Here is a 25,055-nt window from a genome sequence, read left to right as displayed (position 1 = left end):
GAAATCAAGCCTTAAAGTTGTGGTTCATGTTATATTATAGTAGGTGTGTATTATATCGTGACAGATTATTATCTTATGCTTAATCGTTGAACTAAATTAGTTAAAAATATATTTAATAAAGCTGATATCATTTTAATTAAGTGTACAGATTTAAATTGTTATAAATCGAAAATATTTGTTTTAATTAATCAGAAATGTTTTACCTTATCTACATAATGTAGATATCAGATAAATGTGAACAAGATTTTTTAAAAATATATAAGTTTTGCAATTATCGTCACCATCAGATGTAAGAGCTATCGATGTCATTTAAATTAGTACTTTTAAATTAGTAATATGATTGCAACATTATTTTCTTATTATTGTTATTAAGCGTTCAACAAATATATCGAGAAGTGCCACCAAGTTAATATAGTTTTACGTGTGTGCGTTTCAAATGATGGTAACATTGTGCGAAATGGTAGTGGTCGGTGAACGCTAAGCGGGAGAAGACAAGTAGAGGACGTGTCTTTGGCCTAGTCGCCGGGGACTGGAAGGACCAGAAGACGCGCCACTGTCAGTATTAGTTTTGCGCGCACGGCTTCGACGTTGCTCGTGTAACAGTATTTCTACTCGGATTATCTTTATTAATTACAAGTTAAGTACTATTTCCTTTATTGTTAAAATACTATTTGAGTGCGGTTTGAAATTTGTTCATACTACATTTATTACGCTTGAAATCCTTTTCGAGTAATGCGCTGACGCCGTGATCAATAAAGTCGCCTTTTTCGGTGTCAACAAAATTTCCAGGTGACTATCTTGAGTGGTAGTTGTCATCGGATTTTCATGTGCTCCGCCGCCGGTAGAAATCGCCAATAGGCGTAACGCCAATCTCAATACTTCGGGTTCATGTGACCTTTTCGCACTGTACACGTCTCCCGCCGAACTACACCGACTCAGATCACGGTAAGTTCCAGTGGTGGTGTTCATTTATATTACCGCACTACTTATTATAACAGTAGGGATGTGGGTGTACAGGTAATTTCAGTAGTAATGACAACATTTTCGTTAAGACATGTCGATTCTAACAAAACACAAATGCCGCCGGTACAACATGCGCTGTGTATTAACGTGATTGTGGCATCGCTGCGATTTGTTTGTTGTTGTCCTGTCTATGATCAACGGTNGTTAAGACATGTCGATTCTAACAAAACACAAATGCCGGTACAACATGCGCTGTGTATTAACGTGATTGTGGCATCGCTGCGATTTGTTTGTTGTTGTCCTGTCTATGATCAACGGTATATTATTATAATACATACCAGCCCGGACGATAATCAGAACATACAGTTACGCCACAAAAATAAAAAAAACTCTCTCCTACCATCACTACAAATAATGGATAGATCCACGTGAAACTATTTTATTTTCTCCGAGAAAAAAATCACAGTTTATTACGTTTTGAAAGACGATGTATATATTTTTATTAATATTTTTGCGATTGTATCGAAGAATAAGATTAATTTTTGCAATATTTGTTTTATATGTATGCTTGCGACGTATTGGTAAAAAATATTATTTGTTTAGTCACCAATATAGTGATGTCATTATTACGGTCGCATTGGCATTCTACTCGACGACGTTCCTTCCTNGTTGTATCGAAGAATAAGATTAATTTTTGCAATAATTGTTTTATATGTATGCTTGCGACGTATTGGTAAAAATATTATTTGTTTAGTCACCAATATAGTGATGTCATTATTACGGTCGCATTGGCATTCTACTCGACGACGTTCCTTCCTTTGGGGGTCATTAGCTCGGTCGTAAAGAACAGGTTATAATATTTTGATAAACAATTGTTGGGTGTACATTTTATGCAACAAGAAAGTTAAATCAATGATAACTAATGTCATGTTTAATAAACAATTAATAAGTTCACTACTTATTTTGCCATTACTGTAAGTTCATTGCAGTTTTTTGCCCCCATTTATCATTAATACTCTCATTAGATTAATTTTAGTTTGTCTATAGGTAAGAGTGCATTTTATCCTAGACAAAACATCGACATTGTGAAATGGTTTGTGTTCTCAAAAGTTTATTACAATTGCTTCGCTAAAATTCGCCTCAGGATTCAGATAAAAAATTGTAATATTTAATATATTTTTCTTCTGGCAACCTTCGTATCACACTATCTGGCAGTATCAATAATTAGAATGCAATGCATCGCTCTATGTGCGTCTCATTTATAAGCCACCTCATTAGGTTTCATGACCGGTCGCCTGGCTTAGACTGTACTGAAGCGAGTTAACGGTGTCTTTAATAAGAAGTTGCATGATGAAAATAGACGCAGTACTCAAGGCACTGTACGTAGACGTTGTGCAACATGAATTAATTTTAATTTTTAAATATTGTAATCGAATAGTTTGTAATATTATGTCCACGCAAAAAATATCATAATTGATTTTAAATAGTCAATCACATGTGTGTATCAAAAAAAAATTTTCGTGGGCTATAAAAAATTAGAAATTATGTGACACAATTTAATAAATAATACATTAATGTATTAAATGCAATACATAGGTGTGGTAACTATTAATATTGTTTCATAACTTAATGTAGTTTTAAAGGAATATTCATATGTAATTATAAATTACATTATATTTTTATTTTCATAAATTAATTTATTCATATTTTCAAAATAAGTTTTTTTTTATTCTTAAATATGACTAAATTGTATTATTAGTTTATGTTAAATATAAACTCATATTATGACTTCTTATAGAGATTCTACGCTATTTAAAATATCAAAAACAAATATATTTCATTAATTTTAAATTATTGTCCAAATATAACAGTCTACTGAGATACTGTCTCCATACAGTCGGTTTGTTAGTTTTTGAACATGACTCAGAGACACCATAACTGTCTTATTTAATAAGAAATATTAATTTTAAGTTTTTGTGTAGATTAAATATAAAACCGCGATAAATCATATTTTTTGTTATTTGAATAAAAAAATCGACAAATAAAAATTTAATTAAATAATAAAAAAAATGATAAATGTTTATTATTAAACCTATTTGATAAAATGATTTAATAATAAACCAATATGATTAAAGATAAATCAATTATTTATAATAATAGTTAAAATCTTTATTTTACACGAGACTAAATGTTTATTTAAATTTAAAATTTAGTATTGAAGTTAAATAATAATAATATTAAAATTGTCTACCATGATATCGATTTGTTGATTTTCTTTTGTTGGCATAGTTATCTTATGTAGATCGTTTTTCAACAATAAATTAATTAATGTAAATTATAAAATAATACTTTATACATATATTTCGCACAGAATATATTACATTCAAAATGAAATAAATTGTATAACGGAAATTATTTATTAAACATAACAATTTCTGCTAAAAAAGAACAAAACAGAAGACTACAATATTATAGTAAAAGTGGGCACTTGCTTGAATAATGTGTAACAAACATTACCAAACCGATGATATAATGAACAGCATACTTTTTATTAGTACAATTTATTTACTTTAGTAATAGGCGATAAGTAACAAATAGAAAATAACCCAACCGAACGATCTATTAATAGCAATAATTTTAGTATATTTGAGTGACAAATTCAAACAACAGTTTTCAGCAGATGGGACATATATTCAAAAAATCGGCAAAACATTTATTGATTATTTTCCATTCGATGGAAAGACATTTGAGAAATTTTATACTGAAGTCGACCAAACCAATTAGTGAGAGCGACTAATATAAATAAAAGAAAAGGTAATGAGCAAACTGGTAACGTGTTATTGGTAAGCATTAAGTACTAATTTAACGCTCTATCTCTTGTAGTAACACAGACTTATCAAAGCAACGTTGCCAGTTTGTTGGATAAGATACTATATTACCATTTGGGCAAAGAGCTACGTTCTCTCATGCAATATATTCACTGTACTAAACATTTACAACACTTTAATTTTGTTCATCTGAATATTTGAATTTGTCGGTCTTACTACTTGATTCGATTGACTTAATATTCATTTTTCCAGATATCTGTCCATCGAATTCTAAATAATCAATGAATTTGTCACCAATTTGTTGTGCAGTTTTCAATTTATTACTCTAATATATTTGTGACCGGATATGACTATTCTTATCATTGAACGTTTCACGGCTGCTCATTTCGATTTGCGTAAATATAAAAATACTAATAATTTTCCAAGTACTGGTCCAATAGTTATTATGGATTAGTCATTTTTTATTTTATAAGCAAGTTGAAAATGTATGTTGCTATTTAAAAAAAAAAAAAGTTTCTATCCTATAAGGGATAAAAGACGGATTTATAAAGTATTTAACCATTTATAATTTGAGACATCATAATAATCAACAAAGCGAAAAAAAAATATTTCGAAGATTATTATTACGGGGAAATTTAGTAGTCAATGATAAACAATCACTCTATAAAGCTAATTAAATAATATATTATATATAGTAAATATTATTAGTTGTATTTCACGCAATTTTTATGTAACAGTTTTACACATTTATTAAATTCACAATTTTGTAAAAAATTATTTATATTTTAAAAATTTAAATTCAAAGTTATTACAATGTATAACCGATTAAATTATTATTAATTACATTATATATATAATCTCAAATAAAATGTAAAACGAAAATTTAAAAGTACTATCAAAGATAACACATGTTTTTGCTAAAAAAAGAATAACTATAATGTAGTAAAAGTGGTGATTGAATAATTTGTATCAAAAATTGATGAATCTGACATATGAAACTACAAACATTTTATAAAATTAATTTATTTACAATACTAAATAGCAATAATTTTATTACATTTGAGCGACAAACTCAAATAAAATGTAATTTAATGAGAAATCTGGCAACTTGTGGAATTCATAAGCGCTAAAAATGATTTCAACGTTATGTCTTTTTTAATTATACAGACTAAGTAAAAGCAACGTTGCCAGTTTGCTTATGAACTTATTTCTAAACCGTGAGACATTAAAGAATACAACTGAGTGACTATTGAGTAAGATAGGATTTTTTCTATTTTACCATTTAGCGGCTAAGTTAACTGCTCTCATGCAATGTATTCACTGTATTATACATTTATGACACTTTAATTTTGTTCATCTGATTATTTGTACTTGTCGGTCTTACTGTTAGCTTGTTTGTCTTCAGTATTCATTTTCTCAAATATCTGCCCGTGGAATTCAAAATAATTGTCACCAATTTATTGTTTAGCTTTTAATTTAGTACTCTACAATTGTTCACTGGTAGTATATTAGTAATTGAAATTTATCATTACACTTTTTTGGTCGCATACTTCTACTCGTCTAAGTATAAATATGTTAATAAGGTCGGATGTACTGATCCAAAAATTGTTATCGATCAATCATTTAGTTAGATAGTTGTCTATTTTATAGTATATTTTAAAAATTAAAGTTAGTAAAATTATAAGGGATAAGAGGCGAATCTAAAACATATTTAACCACTTATAAATTTATATTATATTAATAATTGAAGCAAAAAAAAAAATATTTTCAAAATTCTTTTACGTGAAACTTAGTGGTCAATGATAATTCTGTAGAATTATTTAAATAACATATTTTAAATTAAATATTTATCCTAAAGTCGTTATTGATTGATCAAATTTTATTGTAAGAAAAGGCATAAAAAATGGCTACTTTATAATTTTGAAACTTTGAAATAGAAATTAATTTTTATTGTTAATAGAGAAAAATAATAAGAAATATGATTTTAACGTAATTCAAAATTGTAATACTTATTTTTAAATAAAGTAACGCGAATTTTTTGCTGGTTTCTAAAGTTCACATGTTTAGTTTATGTTTTAAATCGTGTAACAGATTTCAGTATTCCGATGTTGATTAATTTTTTAGAAATAGTTCATAAGGTATTTCTGGTGGTGCCTAGTTGAGTTTTAAAAATAAAAGATTACACCCAGAGAAAAACCTCGATCTATATAATAAATTCATTGTTCAATTTGATAAATATATTATTACTATTGAAACTATGATATATTTATCAATTGATAATTTTTTTTCTTGTCTTGAACAATAATTATTTATAAGAATAATTATTTTGTTCGTATTAATAAAACATTATCATAAACCCTTGATAAAATTTCTCTATCAAAATTGATTGAAGTTTTTCTTTGGGTGTATATCCTGACTTTAACTTGACGCCACAAACAATTTTAACAAGATGGAGGACATGGTTAAAAACTGCTCAATGTTATTGAGATAATTATAATAAAATAAAATGTTTTATTTTAAATCTTGATATTGAGAGTGCTGTGACTATTTTAAAAGCTGGAAAATTAAAGGAAAGTGTTGATTTAATAAATAATGTATCTTGAACTTCTGCAAATGTTTGTTTTTTGGTTCAAAAAGTTATGTAATTTGAAACTCAATAGATGCTTTTGAAAAAAAAAATAATGAATAAATTGAGTACAGCAGAACGTGGACTTTTAGATAAAAAAAAAGGTATCACAGTGGGGTCGTAAGACAGCATGGACATGGCATAATTGGGACAAATATAGATAAAATTACTATTATAAGAAATGCTTCGATGCAAATCTGTAGATAGTGTTTAATTCTTGGAAATTGATGAATAATTTCAAAAGCAACATGGTCTCCTATTTCTTTATATTTATCCTGATTACACGTTTTATGATTTATAAGTGTAATATATGAATAAATATTTAGTATAGCAATTAAATATAGTATTAAATTGATATTTATTAATTTAGTATTGTAATTATTTACAAAAATCGTATTTTTTCAACTCATATTTCCTTAATTATGTAATAATTTTGTTCTTTGATTTAAAAGTATAATATATGAATAAATACTAATTATAGTAATTAAATTTAGTATACAATTGATATATAACAATTTTGTTTATTTATAATTCATATTTATTAATTTAATATTGTAATTTTTACGAAAAAATGATGAAGTAGTCATTTGGCTAACTGACTTATTTAAATTGTTAACTGATATAATAATTAATGAGCAGAATAGATTTATAATAACACTGAAAAAATTAGAGTCACTGTGAGTAGGTCTTTTAAAAAATATATTTATAATTATAATATTAATTAATATATATATACACGGTATTTATCATTTATTTACGAATTTTATTTAACACAACTCAATTTGCAAATGTATTATATTAAATATGTACGAATAGGAAATTATGCTATTTATTATGACCATCGTAATAAATAATTTTGAATGAGAAAAGAGAAAAATATATAACATTCAACATAATATAGTTTTAATATCCTTGTAGATTATTAACTTTCTACTACGACTCTACGTATGATTTTTAAAATTAATAAATATTTTGTACAAATTGCTATTCATTATATTAAAAAAGATGTTAAAAAAATTTCAAAGTATACTTTCCTAGTACAAAAATGTAGGTCAAATAAATAATTTAAACATCAGTTTGATAGTTTTATTATGTAAAAAATAGGGGTATGATTTAGTTAAGAATCACACGAACGTGGTATTTTCAAATGAATAAAAAGAAATATCGCAGTTGACCTAAAACAAGTTTTTACCGAAAAAACTTTCAATAGAAAATCTTTTAGCAAGTGTTAAAATAGGAGTTAAAAGTTTTAATATTAATAGTGAAGATTTAGCAAGAAGGGAGCATTTTAATTTTCTTTTAAAAAAATCGATTGTAAGTAAATGGTGTTTAGGAAAAAAAATATTCACGCGATTCATACAAGACATAAAAAATAAAAACTACTTTTATTTAAAAGCAGATTAGGGAAATTCCATAATAATATTGAAAAAGATGATAATTGATTAATAGTTTTAAATATGATTCAAGAAGATCTCTGTAAAGAAATTAAAAAAAAAACTATTTTATAAAATGATAAGGGAGACTACAAATATTACCAATAGTTTAAAACAAATAATTGAAGAATAGTTCAGATCTTTCATGAAAATTTCAAAACCCCAAATAACTTAACTATATGCCTCACCAAAATTGCACAATCCGGAAAACAACATAAGAACTATTGTGTCAAATATTAGTACTCCAACGTACAATTTATCTAATCATTAAGTAAAATGTTTTTATATATTCTAAAATTCGATAGATTTTAAGGTAAAATTACTTAGTTATATACTTAGTTCAAAAATTATCTGTTTACACTATTCAAAATAATAATAGGTTACTTTCTATTGACGTAGTAGCCTTATTTCCTATAGTTATAACAATTGGTTTTCTGAGGGACTAGTAAAGGGAAAAAACTATAGAACAGGATAAAATAAATGAGTTTATAAATTTAATAAATATATTTAAGGGTCAAAATGATTAAAATTTCAAAATACATTTATGAGCAAATTAAGGACATAGCAATGGAAAATCAGTTATCACAATTTTTAGTAAAACTTTTTATAAATAGTTTCGAAAAAATTAAAAAAAAATTTATGGTGGTTTTCCAAAAATTAGGATTAAGTATGTTTGTGATATTTTTTTAATAAAAAAAAATTTTAATACGGAGGTATTAATACAACTTTTAAAATCTTTTTACTTATTCAATAAATTCACGTACGAACAGGAAATGAAAGGAAATTTTCCATTATTGAATTTATTGATTAAAAGAGTTGTTGAACTAAATTTTGAAATTCATAAAAAAAAAAAAATACACATACGTTCATCTACATTCCTAACAGTTTTAACTACATCCGACAACACAAAATGACAGCTTTTAATAGTATGATTTTCAAATTAGTTAATAATTCAATAAATAAAATAAATTTTGATAAAGAACGGAGAGTTATAAAATAAATTACTAGGTTTAATGGGTATGACGCAAAAGTAATTTCAAAATTAGTCCACACAAAAGTGAAGAAATGATAGGAAGGTAGTATACTAACTGACGCAGGGGAAAATTAATTAGGTCACCAATTTTATATTATCCGGACATTTCGACTGGTTTAGCTCGAATTTTTAAGAATTAGTATTTGTGTGATGTAACTCATAATTTATACATATTTTCAAAATATGCATTGCAATAAACTGATAGGTTATGTTCATGAACTTTTATGAATGACATATTATTAATGGTAATTTTCAACAGAATTTAATTAATATGTTTTTTAAAGAAAATGTTTAATTTATTTAAAGTTCTGAGTATATTTACGCAATAGGTTATTCTTGGTTATTGAACTTTTTGTTTTATAAATTCAATCAATTTTTAACTTTTGTTTGGAGGATAATTATGACATAAGAAAAATTATCTGTTTGAGCTTTTTTATTAGCTTAATATTATTTGAGTGCTGAGATGTTATCTTTATTAATAATCTTATAATTAACACATACATTTTTTAAATAGATTTGTCATTATTGTTTTGTTTTATTTATGATGGTTTAATATTATTTAGAAAATCCTACAGCTGTTTAAGTTTTCAAGGTAAAAATAATTGATGTTTTATCTAAGGTCATTAAGAAAGTGATTCGGTTTGTTTCATTGCGATAGTCAGCCTGTTTAAGGAAAAGTTAAAATCTTCTAATTGGTTAAAAATTATATACTCGAATGCCGTAAATATCATGTAAAATGATTCTTTAAGTGAACGTGTTAGCTACATATAAAATATTTAGAAAATCTTTCAATATGAGACTAAAGAATATTTACATTTTTTCAATTAATGAGGTTGTAAGTATTTTTTTAGTTCTAGGAGGAAATTTTCACTAAAAAAAAGTCATATTTTGTTTATTTTAGGCTAATTAAGCTTATCAAATTTGAGATAAAGTGCTGTCGATCTCTAAAATTTAGCTTTGTTTATGTGAATGGAAATCATGTTTTCAATTTTAGAAAAACTTTCTGATCTATCTTATCACTGGTATAGCATAAAAACTTTTATATCTTATAGTATAGAGTCGTTGTAGGTTTTCAGTGTTATATGTTGTGTAAAATTTAATAATTAACCTCTAATCAAAAACGTAACTCATTATTTATTTATGAGTAACACATATACTGAGATTACTGATATTTTAATTGTTTTGTTATAGTATTATTAATTTGCATTCAGTTTTATACTTAACGGATTTATGGTTATGTAAGCATTTATGTACATTTTATTTGCTATTATTTTTAGTTCGTTTATTTAGTGACCTATTTACCGGCAATCGCAACAACTTTTACTTTCTGCTCATATTTTATCGCGCACCGTACTTTAATATTCGTGATTCCGATAAACTGTGGCTTGTCTATATTTTACCGTTTTGATCGGTATAGTCTTAGCTAATAATATTGATCATAATATTTTTTTTTTAATTTTAATATTAATATTTATTTAATAAACACCCTGTGGGCATAGAGTACAGAGATAATTAGTTAAAATACATGAATAAAGTAATTTTGCATACATAATAAAGATGAATAATAAAAAAAAAAAAAAAAAACAACAATAAGTATTTAAGATAATAATGAAACTATAACTAAAGATTATAACTATTTTTCATGCAATTTTTTAAATCTGAAAGTGAATTCGGTAAAAAAAAATCAAAATTATTAAGTTTATTACCAAGAGTTAACATTCGGTTTACCGGTGCAAATAGACAATAATTACGTTTGCAAGTAGGAGTGTAGAATGTAGATGTGGATCTTAACGTGATATTTGGAACATTTATATTAATTAAAGCAAGTATATCTGGACAATCAGTTTTGAAGTTTAGTAAGTTATAGAGCCAATGTATGTCCTTAAATTGTCTCCTAAATTCCAAACTATCTATTTCATATTTTAAAGATAATGATTGCAATGTTAATTCAACATTATTTGTTCTATATGCCAGCATACATAAAAATCGATTTTGGATTCGTTCTAATTTATTAATAAGATACTCTTATAGTCTTAGCTAATAATATTGATCATAATATTGATACAGCTAGTGTGATGTGATCTAAACCGTATTCGAAAATCAGCATTTACACTGTTAGAATTAGAGATCCATTAATTTTTTACATTGTTAATTTTGAATTTATCAATTGAGGTTTAAACAAAGAGTACAATATATTATTTATGTCTTATAAAACCGTTTAATTTGTTGGAAAAACTACTTCTTTTATTAACAGCAATAAAACGCCTTGAGTTGTTTGATATGTTGTATATATGCTACTGATGCATAATTAAATAAAAAAAATAGTCTGATCGAATAAAAGCGTTGCTGTTTTTAGGCGACCTTGCAAACAAAACACGATGTATTATGAAATAATAGTCTAAGCGTTTATTAATAAGTTATAGCTAATTATGTATTTACAATTGGGCTGTGTAATTTTTATTCTTCTAATACATTAATTTCAAAACCACCTTCCTTGTCAATGTAAACGTCATCAAAGTAAATGAAAGTAAAATCAAGCTTCTGTACGTGACATATTAAAGACAAACCTTGGATGTATATATTTTGGTACTTAGAGCAGATACTGGTCACGGAACTTATTGGGAATAAGTTACTTTAGCGTTAAAAGATAAATTATTAAAAAATAAATAAAGCTCAATACAATTCATATCAACGTTGAAAAAATATAAAACGTATCTTTCATACATTCGTTCCAGAATTTGAGTGAAGGTCACCTGTATAACAACAATAAGAGCCTTACCTTACTGATCGAGGATACCACAGAAGATACTTACATTAGGTAATTTTTCTGGGAAAGCCTCGGATTTATGTACGATTGAGTGCATACATATTCTGATGTTTTTTTCTAATGAATTAATTTTTATGATTTTATCAGTATATTTTACGCTTTCAGCACTCATATTTATATACAATTTATTTTACCAAATATACTTTGAGAGTAAGGTGTTTATTTTTGTCTTGCATTGTGGTGTGTTCTGATATTTATTCACTAATTAACAATTTTGTTGTTCTGAAGAAATTATGTAAAATAATTCAAAAATATATACTCTTTAAACAGTTATTAAAATGAAAATTTTAGATGCATTTTTTAGTTATTGAACTCTAGGTATAATTATATTTTCTATATTATCAAGATATGCATAAATATTTTCTAAAAAAGCGGTATAATATGTGTTGGATATTTTGTAAAAACCAGCAACAACTGGTATTTGTAAACTTGATAAAATTACTAGATGTATTTTGAGATTTATAAAACGGTATGAGAATTAGAATTAAGATTTTAAAGAAGAAACACAATTTTTCGGCCATCATCAATTATTACATAATCTTAAAAAATTAAATTATAAATTAACTTCTTACTCTTAAACTATAGATAATGATAAATATTTGGACCTTTTATCAATAAATAAAAAAACTGTATTGGGGTAAATGGTAGTACATGTACTTTTAATATTAACTCACAAAAATATGTGTTGAATAATATTTTATAAGGGGCAGCCTTCAGGATATGACATTAAAAGTGTATCCTTGATCTGGATCTTATACTTATATTACCGGTATGATGTAACTATTTTTGACTTGCGGATAAATGTCTCTGTAAGTTACTTAGAAACTAATGTAGTTATCAAAAGTGACATTAACACATTATCGATGAGATTATATTTATGTTCATATCGTCCAATGTTATATAATTTTGTTTACGTGACACGTTTCTTATAGAACGATATGAGACCAAAAATTTGTCTTCAAGTATATTGATCGGTTAATAGCTATTATAAAGAATTAAAATTTGAATTAGTATTATAAAATAATAAAACAGTTGATTTAAATGGCGTCATATTTTATTTTGAGTGGTGTGTTTGCTGGTAACAAAAAATATAAAACAAGCATTCTTATTTAACGTTCACATAGGTGTGACTGAATATAATAACATTTAAATTATATCAAACACCGTTAATTTTTCATAATACGTTTTAGGCTGACTTACGTATGCTGGTAACGCAAATAACCTTGATTTATTCGTCGAGGAAATGTTATATCTTAGTTACTATTATATACATCAGGCTGGTTTACTTTCAAAACTTCCATATTATTCAACGCGTTTTCAAGTGCTTACATATTAAACACGTTTAGATACTTGTTCGGTACTTATTTAAGTGATCGGACATTAAAATAATAGATAAATTATAGGTCAACTTAGTTAATGATGAAATTAACAGTTTAAATATAATTTAAATTTATTTTGAATTAATAAAAAATATACCTTAAAATGATTTAAACATGAAATCCAGTATAGTTGGTCGGCTAATAAAAATTCTAAATTAGTAAAAAAAAATTAAAAGTAAGAAGAAGCGTGTTTTTGTAAAATCCCATGACGTGTTGATTTCATAGTCAGATATTAGTAATAAAATCGTTTTAAACTGTAGGAACCACAGTTGTTTTTTGACAGGTTAACAAAGTCATTTGCAGGCCGTCCAATATATTAGTGCCTCGACCTGCATTTTATCACCGTCTACAGAACACGTATGGTATTTGTAAATAAATCATGGCATTAACTTATGTGTTTGTTGTCTTTGAATTGGTGAGTGAATAGGTAAGAATGACAGAAATAAGAGAGAGAGAGAGAGAAAAATCAGTTCATAGTGAAAGTTTCGTCCTCCGGTCGCGCGCACACACTCGCGGCCGGTGTAGTGTACGCACATTAACCGATCGTTGTGGTGCGAACCTTATGGAATTATTCCAAAAAGACTAGAATGGCACGTGTGATAGCTGACGCGTAACACTATTGTTCAGTGCACCTGATGTAATCATCTCGACAACGTACGTATTCTCAAATATACTACTTTCGTTTGAAAAATATATAATAATAACAATACTTTCTCAGTGCCAATTCGTTTGAGACAATTTTATGATAAAAATTCTGTATTTGGCGATAGTTTATTGTTCTCCGCTAATAATATATCGTTTAAAGTTCAATGACCATCAAAACGTAGGAACTACAAGACGAGGAACTTAGGAGTGAACATACGTCTCGTGTACTATCACAAGGTGATGCGTTCGGGTACAGCTGTGGCGCTTCAAGCGAATGCAATTGAACCAGCCTATTGAACCTGTCATTTTGAACTATTATAGGCTTTGTTATAGGACTCCGTGTAATCTTAATTAAAAAATATAAATTCGAGACACGTTTAATAAAAACACGAAGCGTGTTTCACATTGAATCATTTTGCCAATTATCTATAATTGTTGTTACATCAAAAACGTGACGGTAATACTGCGGAGACTTTAACGACCGGACATGAACTGAACGTCTCACAGCTATTTGGTTTTTTGCCATACGACTTTCTGCGCACCTTTATTCACCGTTAACTTAATATTGAAAAAAATTAATACCTAAAATTTTTGGAATTATTGAACCATTAACATAAATATTTTATTTTATTTATTCGTGGATTTTAAAAGAACTTTTAACATTTTTTCCTCTTTAATCATATACGGAATAATTGTATGTATTTGTTTATACGAAAAAAATATTAAAGCAATTTAAGTATGTGTGAACGAAAGTGTGACGACTCGGTTGATGGATTTGTATATACTCTTAATTGGATTCATAAGATGTTGTGTTGGTATTAGGTTAGTTCTTATGTTAAGTTAGGTTATTTTGACTATAAACATATTTTAATTTAATAAATCATTAGTATATTCTGTTTTTATCATTTATGTAATCGTTTTATTGATATACAGTGAAATACATATACACGATTTAAGTAAAAAAATAAATTATAGCTTTAAAAAAAGATCTAGGTATGAGCAGAAAGTAATTTATAATAATGTTTTTTAAATTAAGTACTAAGAATTGAAGCTACATCTATAACAAAAACTCACTGTTTTAATAATACTAAATTCGAAAAAAATTATGAAATTACTTCAGTAAACTAAAAACGACTTTGTCGACAAATAAATAAAAATATGTCATTATAGAATTACAAAAACATATTAAGGTAGGTTGTTTGATACATCGTTAATTGTAACTCATGCAATTTTGACTAGTAGAATATATTACATATATATTCAGCAATTAAAAATCAATTTTATTTTAATTTACACCGAACATATATTAATCGTGCATTGAAAGCCACAAACTAGTTCTAGATAGTTTTCATTTAATATTTTTTAATAAATTTATTAAATAAATAATAATTTTATATGTATAATATGTTTACTAAAGCTTTTTCGTCTATAGTAATTTTATAAACAATCTTAATTGTATATAAGAAATCTTCTATTATTACTTATTTGAGGTGTTAATGCAAACTAAATTTTATTTTTTCTTCAACTAGTTGATGATGTGAAAGTATGTTTTTTTAATTATTAAAATGTATCATTGAAAATTATTTCCCATTATTTTTTTATTATAACGGTTATTGATAAATACATAAAACTTAAAATTTAATTATTTTATTAAAATTATTACTATATAAAAATAGATATTATTTTTAAAATAAATATAAATTTACTTTATACTTCAGAACAAGTCTATGACTGAGTAGTCGCATTTATTTGGTCATTTAAAGTTATATTTAATGTTTATAATTAATATTTTAAAATTTATAACAGTATTAAAAAATATTTAATTAACACTTTAATAAAAAATATTTTTAACAATTAAATACTTTTAATGATACATATTGTATAATCAAGTCGAGTTTCATTAACTTTCACAAACATTTATACAAATACCAACGACATTATCATTAATATACAACTATCTTATTAATTAATCAATATGAAGACGTCCTTGAAAATAGTAATATATATATATTAATTGATTACTGGGGACAGAAATTATTTTTTTCCGGTTTATTGTTTTAAAATAATAATTTATATGATTGCATATTTTTAGATGATATAACGTCAAATAGGCTAACTTGGGTCAGTTAAATAATTATCATTTTAGTTGTATCAAGTTACAGCACTAGTGAAATGTTCACATGTATTTTATGAAATACAAAATATTTGTTCACAAAAATTATGTCATGAAATGTATATAATATTTAACTGGCCCAAGTTTAATTATCATCCAAAATTGGCCCATTTGACGATGATTTAATAATTTAAAAGTTATTTGAACTTCTTTTTTTATTTTTGAGAGATATTGAATAACATGAAATAAAATGAATGAAAATTTTAGTTTTCATTGTTTGAGCAAGTAATTTAGTGGATTTCAAACTAACATATTTTAATTCGGTTATGTATAAAAGTTTAAATGGAAAACTCATTAACTTTAACGTTATTTTGAACAAGTGATTGGTGTGACGTTTTCAAAAGTATCGACCACACATAGTTCAATGAAATTTTAGGAATAGTTTCGAATTTATTCTAGAAAATAAAATACTACACCCATTTCAATAATATGATAAATTTATAATAGTTTGACTGTTATGATGTGTTATATTCAAGATTTCTCAGTTTGGGGGAAACGATATTAATTTTAATAATTGTTCGGTTTATATATTAACATTGTTGATAAGGCGCCGTAAACGTATTGTTGTATTTGGGTTTTTCAGTCAGTTGTCAATTTTCTCTCGTTCTATCGTCGCCGCACTGCTGTAATAATCGTAAGCAATCATTATATTTTAATAAAATGAACCTTTAAGCAAATTATAAACAATTATCGTATTTCGTTTAAATTTATTATACTATCTTTAATACAGTCCACATCGTAGTCAAAACAATAGTGTCTAAATTATAGTTAAGTTTAAAATCCAAAAATTATAGCTCTATCTTTTGTGACCACAAAATATAAAGAGTTTAACAATGTAATAATAATTATCGCAATATGATTTAATTTCATAATACCTAACTGTTGAAAAATTGATCAATGTGTTCGCAATGAACCATAACGACAGCTAGTAGATGGTTACAATAAAGTCAATGTACGGGCGTAATTTTCATTTCATATGACGTGTTGGAGAAGTATACAATTTTTCAATGGATAATAGTAGCTGAATTGATTTTTTATGTCCGACAAAATAGTAGCATGAAATTTGGGCATGTGCGTGAGGCCTACTATGTCTGAAATAAACATTTTTTAAAAATACTATTCAATTTATTTATATTAAATGTTTATTCTAGTTATTACTCGTTTCAATGTCGATTTAAAGCCAAATTTTTTTTCACTTTTTACAACTAACATTATTTTATCTTATGCACACTAGTGAAACAAGTCAAGGTTATAATTGGCACACCCAGATTTATAATACAAATTTAACAATATTCATAATAATAGAATATTTATAGGGATATTTGCTATTGATTACATCATATACTGGTTTTCCAACACAAAGTTGTTATAAATATATATAATAAAAATGAAACAATAATACAACATTTAAATTTAAAGTTAAGTTAAGTTTAAGATTATTATATCTTTGAAAAATAATCATAAACATTTTCTTCAAAATATGTTGCTATTGAATTATTAAATGTATACGATATATTAAATTAAAATCTTGACCTCATCTTTCTATACCCTCAAAAAATTAAATTATGCCCAAATAATTTTTTTCTGTTATTAATATTTGTAGACTGAAAGTTTCTGTAACTTAATTGAGAAATTATTTTATAAAAACTCTTTTATAATCACTATTTATAAAATATTCATAAAATACTGATATTTATTTAATTATATTCATATTTTTTAGGGTGAAATGAGACGGCTCAAAATCGTATTTGTTTGTAAACTGGCAATTTGTAAGTAAATACCATAAAAATTGTGTTATATTATAAAAAATTTAAGTTTACAAATAATACTTTTATTAAGTGAAGTAAATACCAATATTATTTAAATTATATTACGCATTTTCTCATATTTTATTAATATGAATAAATTAAAAAATATTATAAAGATCATTAAATAGAAAAAATATTATCTGCAAGTAGAAAATTAATTATTTTGAAATTTATATATTTTGTACATTTTTAATAAAAATTTTCGTGGGTTAATATGCATTTTTTATCATTGAATAAAATTCTATTAAGATTTTTAAAAGGTATTTTTAGAAACGATTCGTATCAATTAATTAAAAATATCATTACCTAGAGTATGATCTAATACATAAAATGTGCATAAATAATTTTAATTTAAAGTATTAACGATATTATGTAATACGTCAATAAGAAAAAGTCTAAAATATTCTTTTTATATTAAAACTCAAATGAAATAAATTCACATTGAAGCACTTTTTGTAATTTTCTCAATAACAGTGGATGCTTTCAAAATCGTTATTTTTTTAAAAAGTTTTATAAAATAGATAACATGTTTGTGGTAATAATGTCTTAATTAATTAATATTAACTTCAGGATTAGTCATACGGTGCCAACTGTTACGCATATAGATCTATACCGAATTTTTAAACACTTCATAGTCTTCGATTTCTGTCTAATTGAAAGTAATATCACTTTTAAAACTTTCCATTGGTGTCCTTTAAAAACGGATATTATTTATTTTGCATGTGACAAGAAACGAATTAAAGTAATAGTTAACTAATAAGTTTATTTATAAATATTGAATCAACTGAAAAGTTAAAAAAGCATTCAGGTTTAAAACAAATGAACAATATTTTAGAAAAAAATATCTCTTCGTAAATTTCATTAGTCATGTTATTATTTAATTTTTATTTATAATTAGTTTTTAATTAAACATTAATAAAAATAAGAATCATAAATCATATTGCGACATATTAAGAACACACAAGAGCCTTGAGGTGTGTAAAAAAAGTTGTATTTGTTTAACGTAAAGGTTAATACCCAGCCATTAGTAGAATGAAAAGCATTGAAGAAAATCTCATCCAATTCCTGATAATAGTTTTTTGGCCGAATATGATGAGTTCACTAAGGTCAAGGACTTATTTGAACAACTGAATATTTTTAATGACGACTTTTATCTATAATGATTCGGGTTTGTTTTTTAAATGAAATTATGACTTGCTTTATTTTAAAAGCATACTATAAATAATTATCCTCTACAATGTCACGTTCTAGAAGAAAGCTATCGAAGGGTGACTAATGAAAATTTTTATTTATAAAATATTCTGGAAGCCAACATATATTTTAAGAAAATAAAATGATAACTTAAATTATTACCCAGTTATACATTATCTAGAACTTACTTCAATAATTATTCTTAATAATATATGTTAATAATAATATCATTACTATTAACTAAGAATTATAAGGCAGGTTGGTTAAGTGAATGAAAAGAAATATTCAAAAATATTATGAAGAATTTTTACTTACATAGTATCATTAAATTTAATAATATGACAAAGAGTTCGTCGTCAATTTTTTAACTTAATAGGTTATATTTAAAATTTAAGTAGAAAAAAGTTAATATTTTAATTGATGGTTTCAGATTTACTATCATGGTCTATATTTGTAGGAGAGTTACATGCTTTAAGAGGATCAGCTGTTGTTCTACAAGCAAAAAGTAAAGCTGAAAAAAAAATTTCAGTAAGTTATTTACTTTTTACACGTGGTAGTCTATTATAATTTGGTATAATATATTATATTATGAATTACTTAAGTTATATATAATTAATATAAATTATTACAATTTCAATATCAAAAATTTTAGAAGCATAATATGCTTCTGAAAAATGTGTCTAAATAATGATATTAAAAAAATTGTGATTATTTCGTCATTATTATTTTTTATTTTTACTTTCTAAATTTTTTAATAAAATGTATAATGAAGCATCTGTTTTTCATTTAAATAATTTATTATTGACGGTGGAGTGATAGCATGACACGTGTACTTAAAACATTTACTCATCAGTCATTAATCTCAACAAGAATTAAATTGTTTGAGTTATGCGAACTCTATATCAATATTATAATCTTTTAATTTTTCAATTACTTGTAAAAAAACAGGTTTTGAAATGAGTATGGCTGTTTACTTCTAATAACAATTTATTTTTTGTAAATTTAAAATACATAGTATTTAATATTCGTAAAAAACTGCATCATTTAGTTGTATAAATTAATTATCTCAAATGTATTTCATGATCAATTTTTAGATTCAACTAAAATTCTATAATTAAATTCTTAATTTTAACAATTAAGGTCTATGTGTATTTATTATTATTTAATTTTAGCATCTAAATAAACAATTTTACAGTATATTTTTTATGTCCATTGTAGGATGATGAGGTGGCTGAGCTTGACGAAAATGGTGAACTGAATCCAAATGCAACCGTCGCATCTACTAAGCCAACGTTAACGGGCATACCGCAAATAGACTATGTCCACGATCCAAATCTTCCCCGAGAGCTGAATGGCTATAACTTGACGGATTATCCGTTTCTGAATTCCGTGCCTGAAGAAATAGACTTTAAGTGTGACGGTTTGCATGACGGTTTCTATGCCAGTGTACCACATAAATGTCAAGTTTGTAATCGAACAACTTGTGATTATTTTATAAAACGAGCAAAACTATTAATATGAATTATCTTACATTTGTATATGTATAGCTGTACCATCATTGTTTGTTTGGGACGAGGTACGATTTTTTGTGCGCCAATTACACCGCTTTTGATCAGAAAACGTTTATCTGCCATTTTGTGTCTCAAGTAGACTGTAATAACTCCGCAAAATACTTCAACAGGTGAGTTAGTTGTATAATTATTTTCATACCCATTGGTTAATAAACACTGGACAATTTTGTATTTCGTTAATATTATACTATGATACAGAAATGAAGCCTTGTATAAGGCGGCCGAAACTACCACTACTTCTACGACAACAACGTCTACAACCACTGCTGCCCCCCCACCGCCTCCTCCGCCGCCGTCAAGACCACAGCAGCAACCACAACAACAATTCAGGCCTTACGAAGGCCGCAGGGTTGTGGCCGGTGGCTATGCGCAAGGCCGTAAGCACAGGCCCTACAGAAGACGTAGACCCGTTTATGAATACTATTATGTAGATGATGAATATGACGATGCGGAATATTACGATGATGCCATCGAACCAATACCTGTGGTGAAGAAGTCGGCAAGAAAACATTCCAGGGTCAACAGTAAGTGAAATACATAGCAATCATTTTAATATGTCGATTTTAATTTATATTTGTATAAAAAAATTACTTGTGTTACAAAAGAATTATAACGATAACTTATTGTTCGATCTTTTAATGTGATATAAGGTAACATATTGACACATGCCAGTACCTCGTTAATCGTCAAACTATAGTGAATTATATAATGTATCAATAGTGGAACATTGATTAATACACGGGGTATTAAAAATGTATGGAGAAAACTTGGCCAGGGATCGGCCTAGCCTAGTGGGTAGAAACGTATGTTTTGGCCCACGAGGTCCCGGGTTCGATCCCCAGAGTGTTAACGAGATTTTTATCGTGACGTTTTCATTGGTGGTGTCTGGTTTCTGGCGCAAGCCGCTCATAATACCCGTCCCGACCATCTTTAATTGCTTAACATGCGAAAGAGGAGACCAACACTCTGTAGCTTGTTAAGTTTAGGAAATAAAAGGATGTAAGCTTCTTGATTTCGTTTCGTAGTTGTTTAATGTAAATATTTCATGAGGTAAATAATAAAATAAAATTTCAATTTTAATTTAAATACAAAAAACATTCATTCTAAATTTTAGTCTCATAATGGACTAAGTAATATTAATTATTAATAGTATGTATAATATTCTTATACACAATTTGATTGAATTATAAAAATAGTAATAGATCCTGGTTTACATAGACATCCTTTTGATTTACTTGATAATTTTTTGTATGATCATATGTTTAAAAAAAAATGGCGCATTAATGGATTAATTCAAATCCTAGGGACTAACTGGTTCTATTAGTTATGACGTAACACACATTAAATCATCTTTAGGGTGTCAAACCGAAAGTAAAAATATGCAGCCAAATTTAGAATATTAAGAAAAAACCTGAATTTGACTTTAGTACACATAGGATCCGACTCTAATTAAAAATATTTGACATATAAAAAATTATACAGAATTTTGTTTCGTATAAATAAATATTTTAATTTTTCAGACTACAAACCAGTCGATTTAGAAAATGAATATGTGGAAAGCAGTTCTGAGTTGGATAGAGATAACAACGAACCTATTGAGCAACAACATCAACAACAGCGAGCATCTTCTTCTGTTATCCCTAAGAACGTATCTAATAACCAGATAATGTCAGTTTACGGTAAGCCAAGGGCGCCACCGAAGATACGACGGCCGGTACCTCTTAATGAACGAGATCGCTATGATTATATACCAAAAGCCAATGAAGGTAGCCAACAGCCACTGGCAGCGTCGACTACAACTAGTACCACTACCACTAGTACGACTACAACAACGACTGAATCACCAGCAAAGTCAAAAGGAAAAATACCACCTCCGCCTGTTGAACCAGAATATTACGATGAAGAGGAAGAGGAATATGTAGAGGAAGATGACGTAGACAGTAAAGAAGTAGTTAATCCTCTCCCTGCGAAAGTCGCACCAACAAAAGACTTTGATAATGACAAGCTAAATAAGCGACAGCCTGTAGCACTTCCATCATCAACGATTGCACCTAAAACACCACTCTCTGTTTTCCGACCAAAACTCACCAAGCCATTGACAGTACAACCTTCGCCCGTATTACAGCATCAGTCTGCAACAGTGCTCAAGAAAAGGCCAGTTGAAAGAGTGGATGAATACGAAGATGAACTTCCAGTTGCTACCAGACAAACCACAACTAAGCGAACGTCTGGCGTATATACAAACAAATCTGCCGTGAAAACGAAAGGTCCGGTTGCAAGGTCACCCGTCTCTGAAGAAGCAGTTTACCATCAACCTCAGAGGGTTAGCGTCAGACAATCTACTAGACATAGGCAAGAACACAATAAACCAACAAGAATGGTAAACAGGAGACCCGCAAGACCAACTTACGAGTATGAGTATTATGATGAATGATTATAACTCTACGACAAAACTATAATACTATCATATTCACGATATATAATGAAATGCCTTTTAAGCTAAATGTGATTTAATCGTCATTCAACGTTAGTTGAAAAATAATTGACTTGTATGTCCTTAATCATAGAAAGTAATAACTACTTTAATAGTTAATTATTTAAATGCTACATAATATATATTTATATTAAAAAATAACACCTTTTATACATGCTGATAAATAAAAACAGCTTAATGAAGTAAAGAATTGAATCGTATTTTATTGTGACTTATACGTAGTTGATAATCTTTATTTAATTAGTGTAAAACAAAAATGTATATAAGATCATTTTTTGTGATCATTAAATTTAAGTATACGAATATAAATTTTTTAAATCTCAGACTTTATAAAATAAAAGATATGTATTATTTTAATTTAATAATGGTGTATCTATGAATTACCATAATTCATTATCATGTAATTTTTTTAATTCTACGATTCACAATCATTTCATACGAAATTATTTTAAAACGTATGAATTCATTGTAAACGAATTATAAAAATATTTCTTAAATATTCTTTTTGCTATATTTTTGAAAAAAATATCGCATTTTATTTTATTTTTAAGTTTTTAAATAATTTTCTATGAGCGAAAATTGAAAGATACTCTTCGAGAACTTGGGCATTTAAGATATTTTTGCTGCCAATAAAATATGAATTTTATTATATTTATATAATAAATAAATATATATAATATATTATCTATATCATGTTTATGTGTTATTGGAAAGTCTTAGACGACCTTTTATTTGAATATTGCTTTTAAATTAAATAAATATCAAGGTAGTTTAGTCATTCAAAATATCAATTTTCAAACCATTTAATATCAACAAAATAATTTTACTTTCTATTATATATTAATAAAACATTGTTTTATTTTTGAAGCAATTGATTAGTTCTCATGTCTAAGTAATAAAACTGTATTAAACTAATAATACATAAAAATTAAAATATGCTTTAAAAGATTTTCTTGTTGTTTGTGTAAAGTACTAAAATTTATTTATAGTACAAGCACAATATTTTTTTGACCGGTTATTATTTAGTCATAAGGGCGACCTTAAATTTTACAGCGGAATTATAATTTTTAGAAATAATAAATTTTGGTAAAATTTTGATAGAAAAAATATTACGTACTACAGGATACAATTACTTTTGTATAAAATTAACTTAATTGAATAAATTTAATGTCATATTCATAGAATACTAATGCAACATTTTTTATTTAATTTTCTTTAGCTGGTTTATTGTAGTTTCTAAAAATTCGTTAATATTTGGTAAGCATCTTGAGGAAAAATTTATAGAATATTTATTTTGAATTAAAAATTGAATTTATAAGGTTTTATGTTTTTCAACTTATATTTTTGGTCTATTTTCAATGTTTTCTTTAAAAATTCTATATTTCATTGACTTAAAGCGAAAAATTTCATGAGTTAAAAATAATTTTTTGGGAACAGTCTTTGGAAATCATTGGTAGTTATTCTGAATTTAGAAGTTTTAAAATATCATAGAAATGGAAAACATTTTACGGCAAAAAAATAATAGATGTACACAAAGAAGTAATAGAAATGTTTAAATTTTAAAAAGCCATAAAAATACATACATTTTAAGAAGTCATGGAAATATATTATTTTTAGCAACCATTTAAATTATTAAATTAAGACATATTAATAAATAGATTAGGATATTTGAAGTTAACATCATTAAATAGTTAATGTAAACATGACTTTATAAATCTGAATTTGATTTTCAAATAAAATATTTAATTAAATTAAAAAAAAATCATCTGCCGATCAAATAGTATATTAATTTTATTAAATAAATAACAATTATGTCTAAACAAAATTATACACTCTATTATTACAAATTGTAATGATATATTATAATAAAAATTAAATAATATACTTGTAGTTTAAAATTTGTAAATAATTTCCATATTATCATCGTATGAAAACCCGAGTTTTAAAAATTTTTCTTTCGTAAATTCATCTATTTTACTTGAAATATAATAGTTAAGAAATTGTACACGACTTGTTGGTGTATGTCTTAGATTATTTGTCGTCAAATAATTATTATAATTTTCTATTGAAGGCCCTTTACATTC

General features: G+C 26.3%; 1 protein-coding gene across 2 annotated transcripts; it reads left to right on the top strand.

Moving 5' to 3' along the window:
• The first annotated feature begins 536 nt into the window (after positions 1 to 536).
• On the top strand, positions 537 to 23,659 carry LOC126910260 (uncharacterized). 2 transcript variants are annotated; one of them, XM_050692664.1, is made up of 7 exons: positions 537 to 945; positions 17,628 to 17,676; positions 19,337 to 19,434; positions 20,125 to 20,370; positions 20,454 to 20,587; positions 20,676 to 21,001; positions 21,998 to 23,659. In XM_050692664.1, the coding sequence occupies exons 2-7, from the start codon at positions 17,634 to 17,636 to the stop codon at positions 22,909 to 22,911; spliced, it is 1,761 nt and encodes a 586-aa protein (XP_050548621.1). In that variant the 5' UTR covers positions 537 to 945; positions 17,628 to 17,633; the 3' UTR covers positions 22,912 to 23,659. The 2 variants fall into 2 exon arrangements, with proteins under 2 accessions (XP_050548621.1, XP_050548622.1); XM_050692665.1 differs by lacking the exon at positions 537 to 945 and adding an exon at positions 13,643 to 13,743.
• The last annotated feature ends 1,396 nt before the right edge of the window (positions 23,660 to 25,055 follow it).

This window comes from Daktulosphaira vitifoliae, unplaced genomic scaffold (genome assembly GCF_025091365.1).
Source record: "Daktulosphaira vitifoliae isolate Bord-2020 unplaced genomic scaffold, ASM2509136v1 Scaffold_1, whole genome shotgun sequence".
Lineage (NCBI taxonomy): Eukaryota > Metazoa > Arthropoda > Insecta > Hemiptera > Phylloxeridae > Daktulosphaira > Daktulosphaira vitifoliae.
This window is presented reverse-complemented; position numbering and strand designations above follow the sequence as displayed.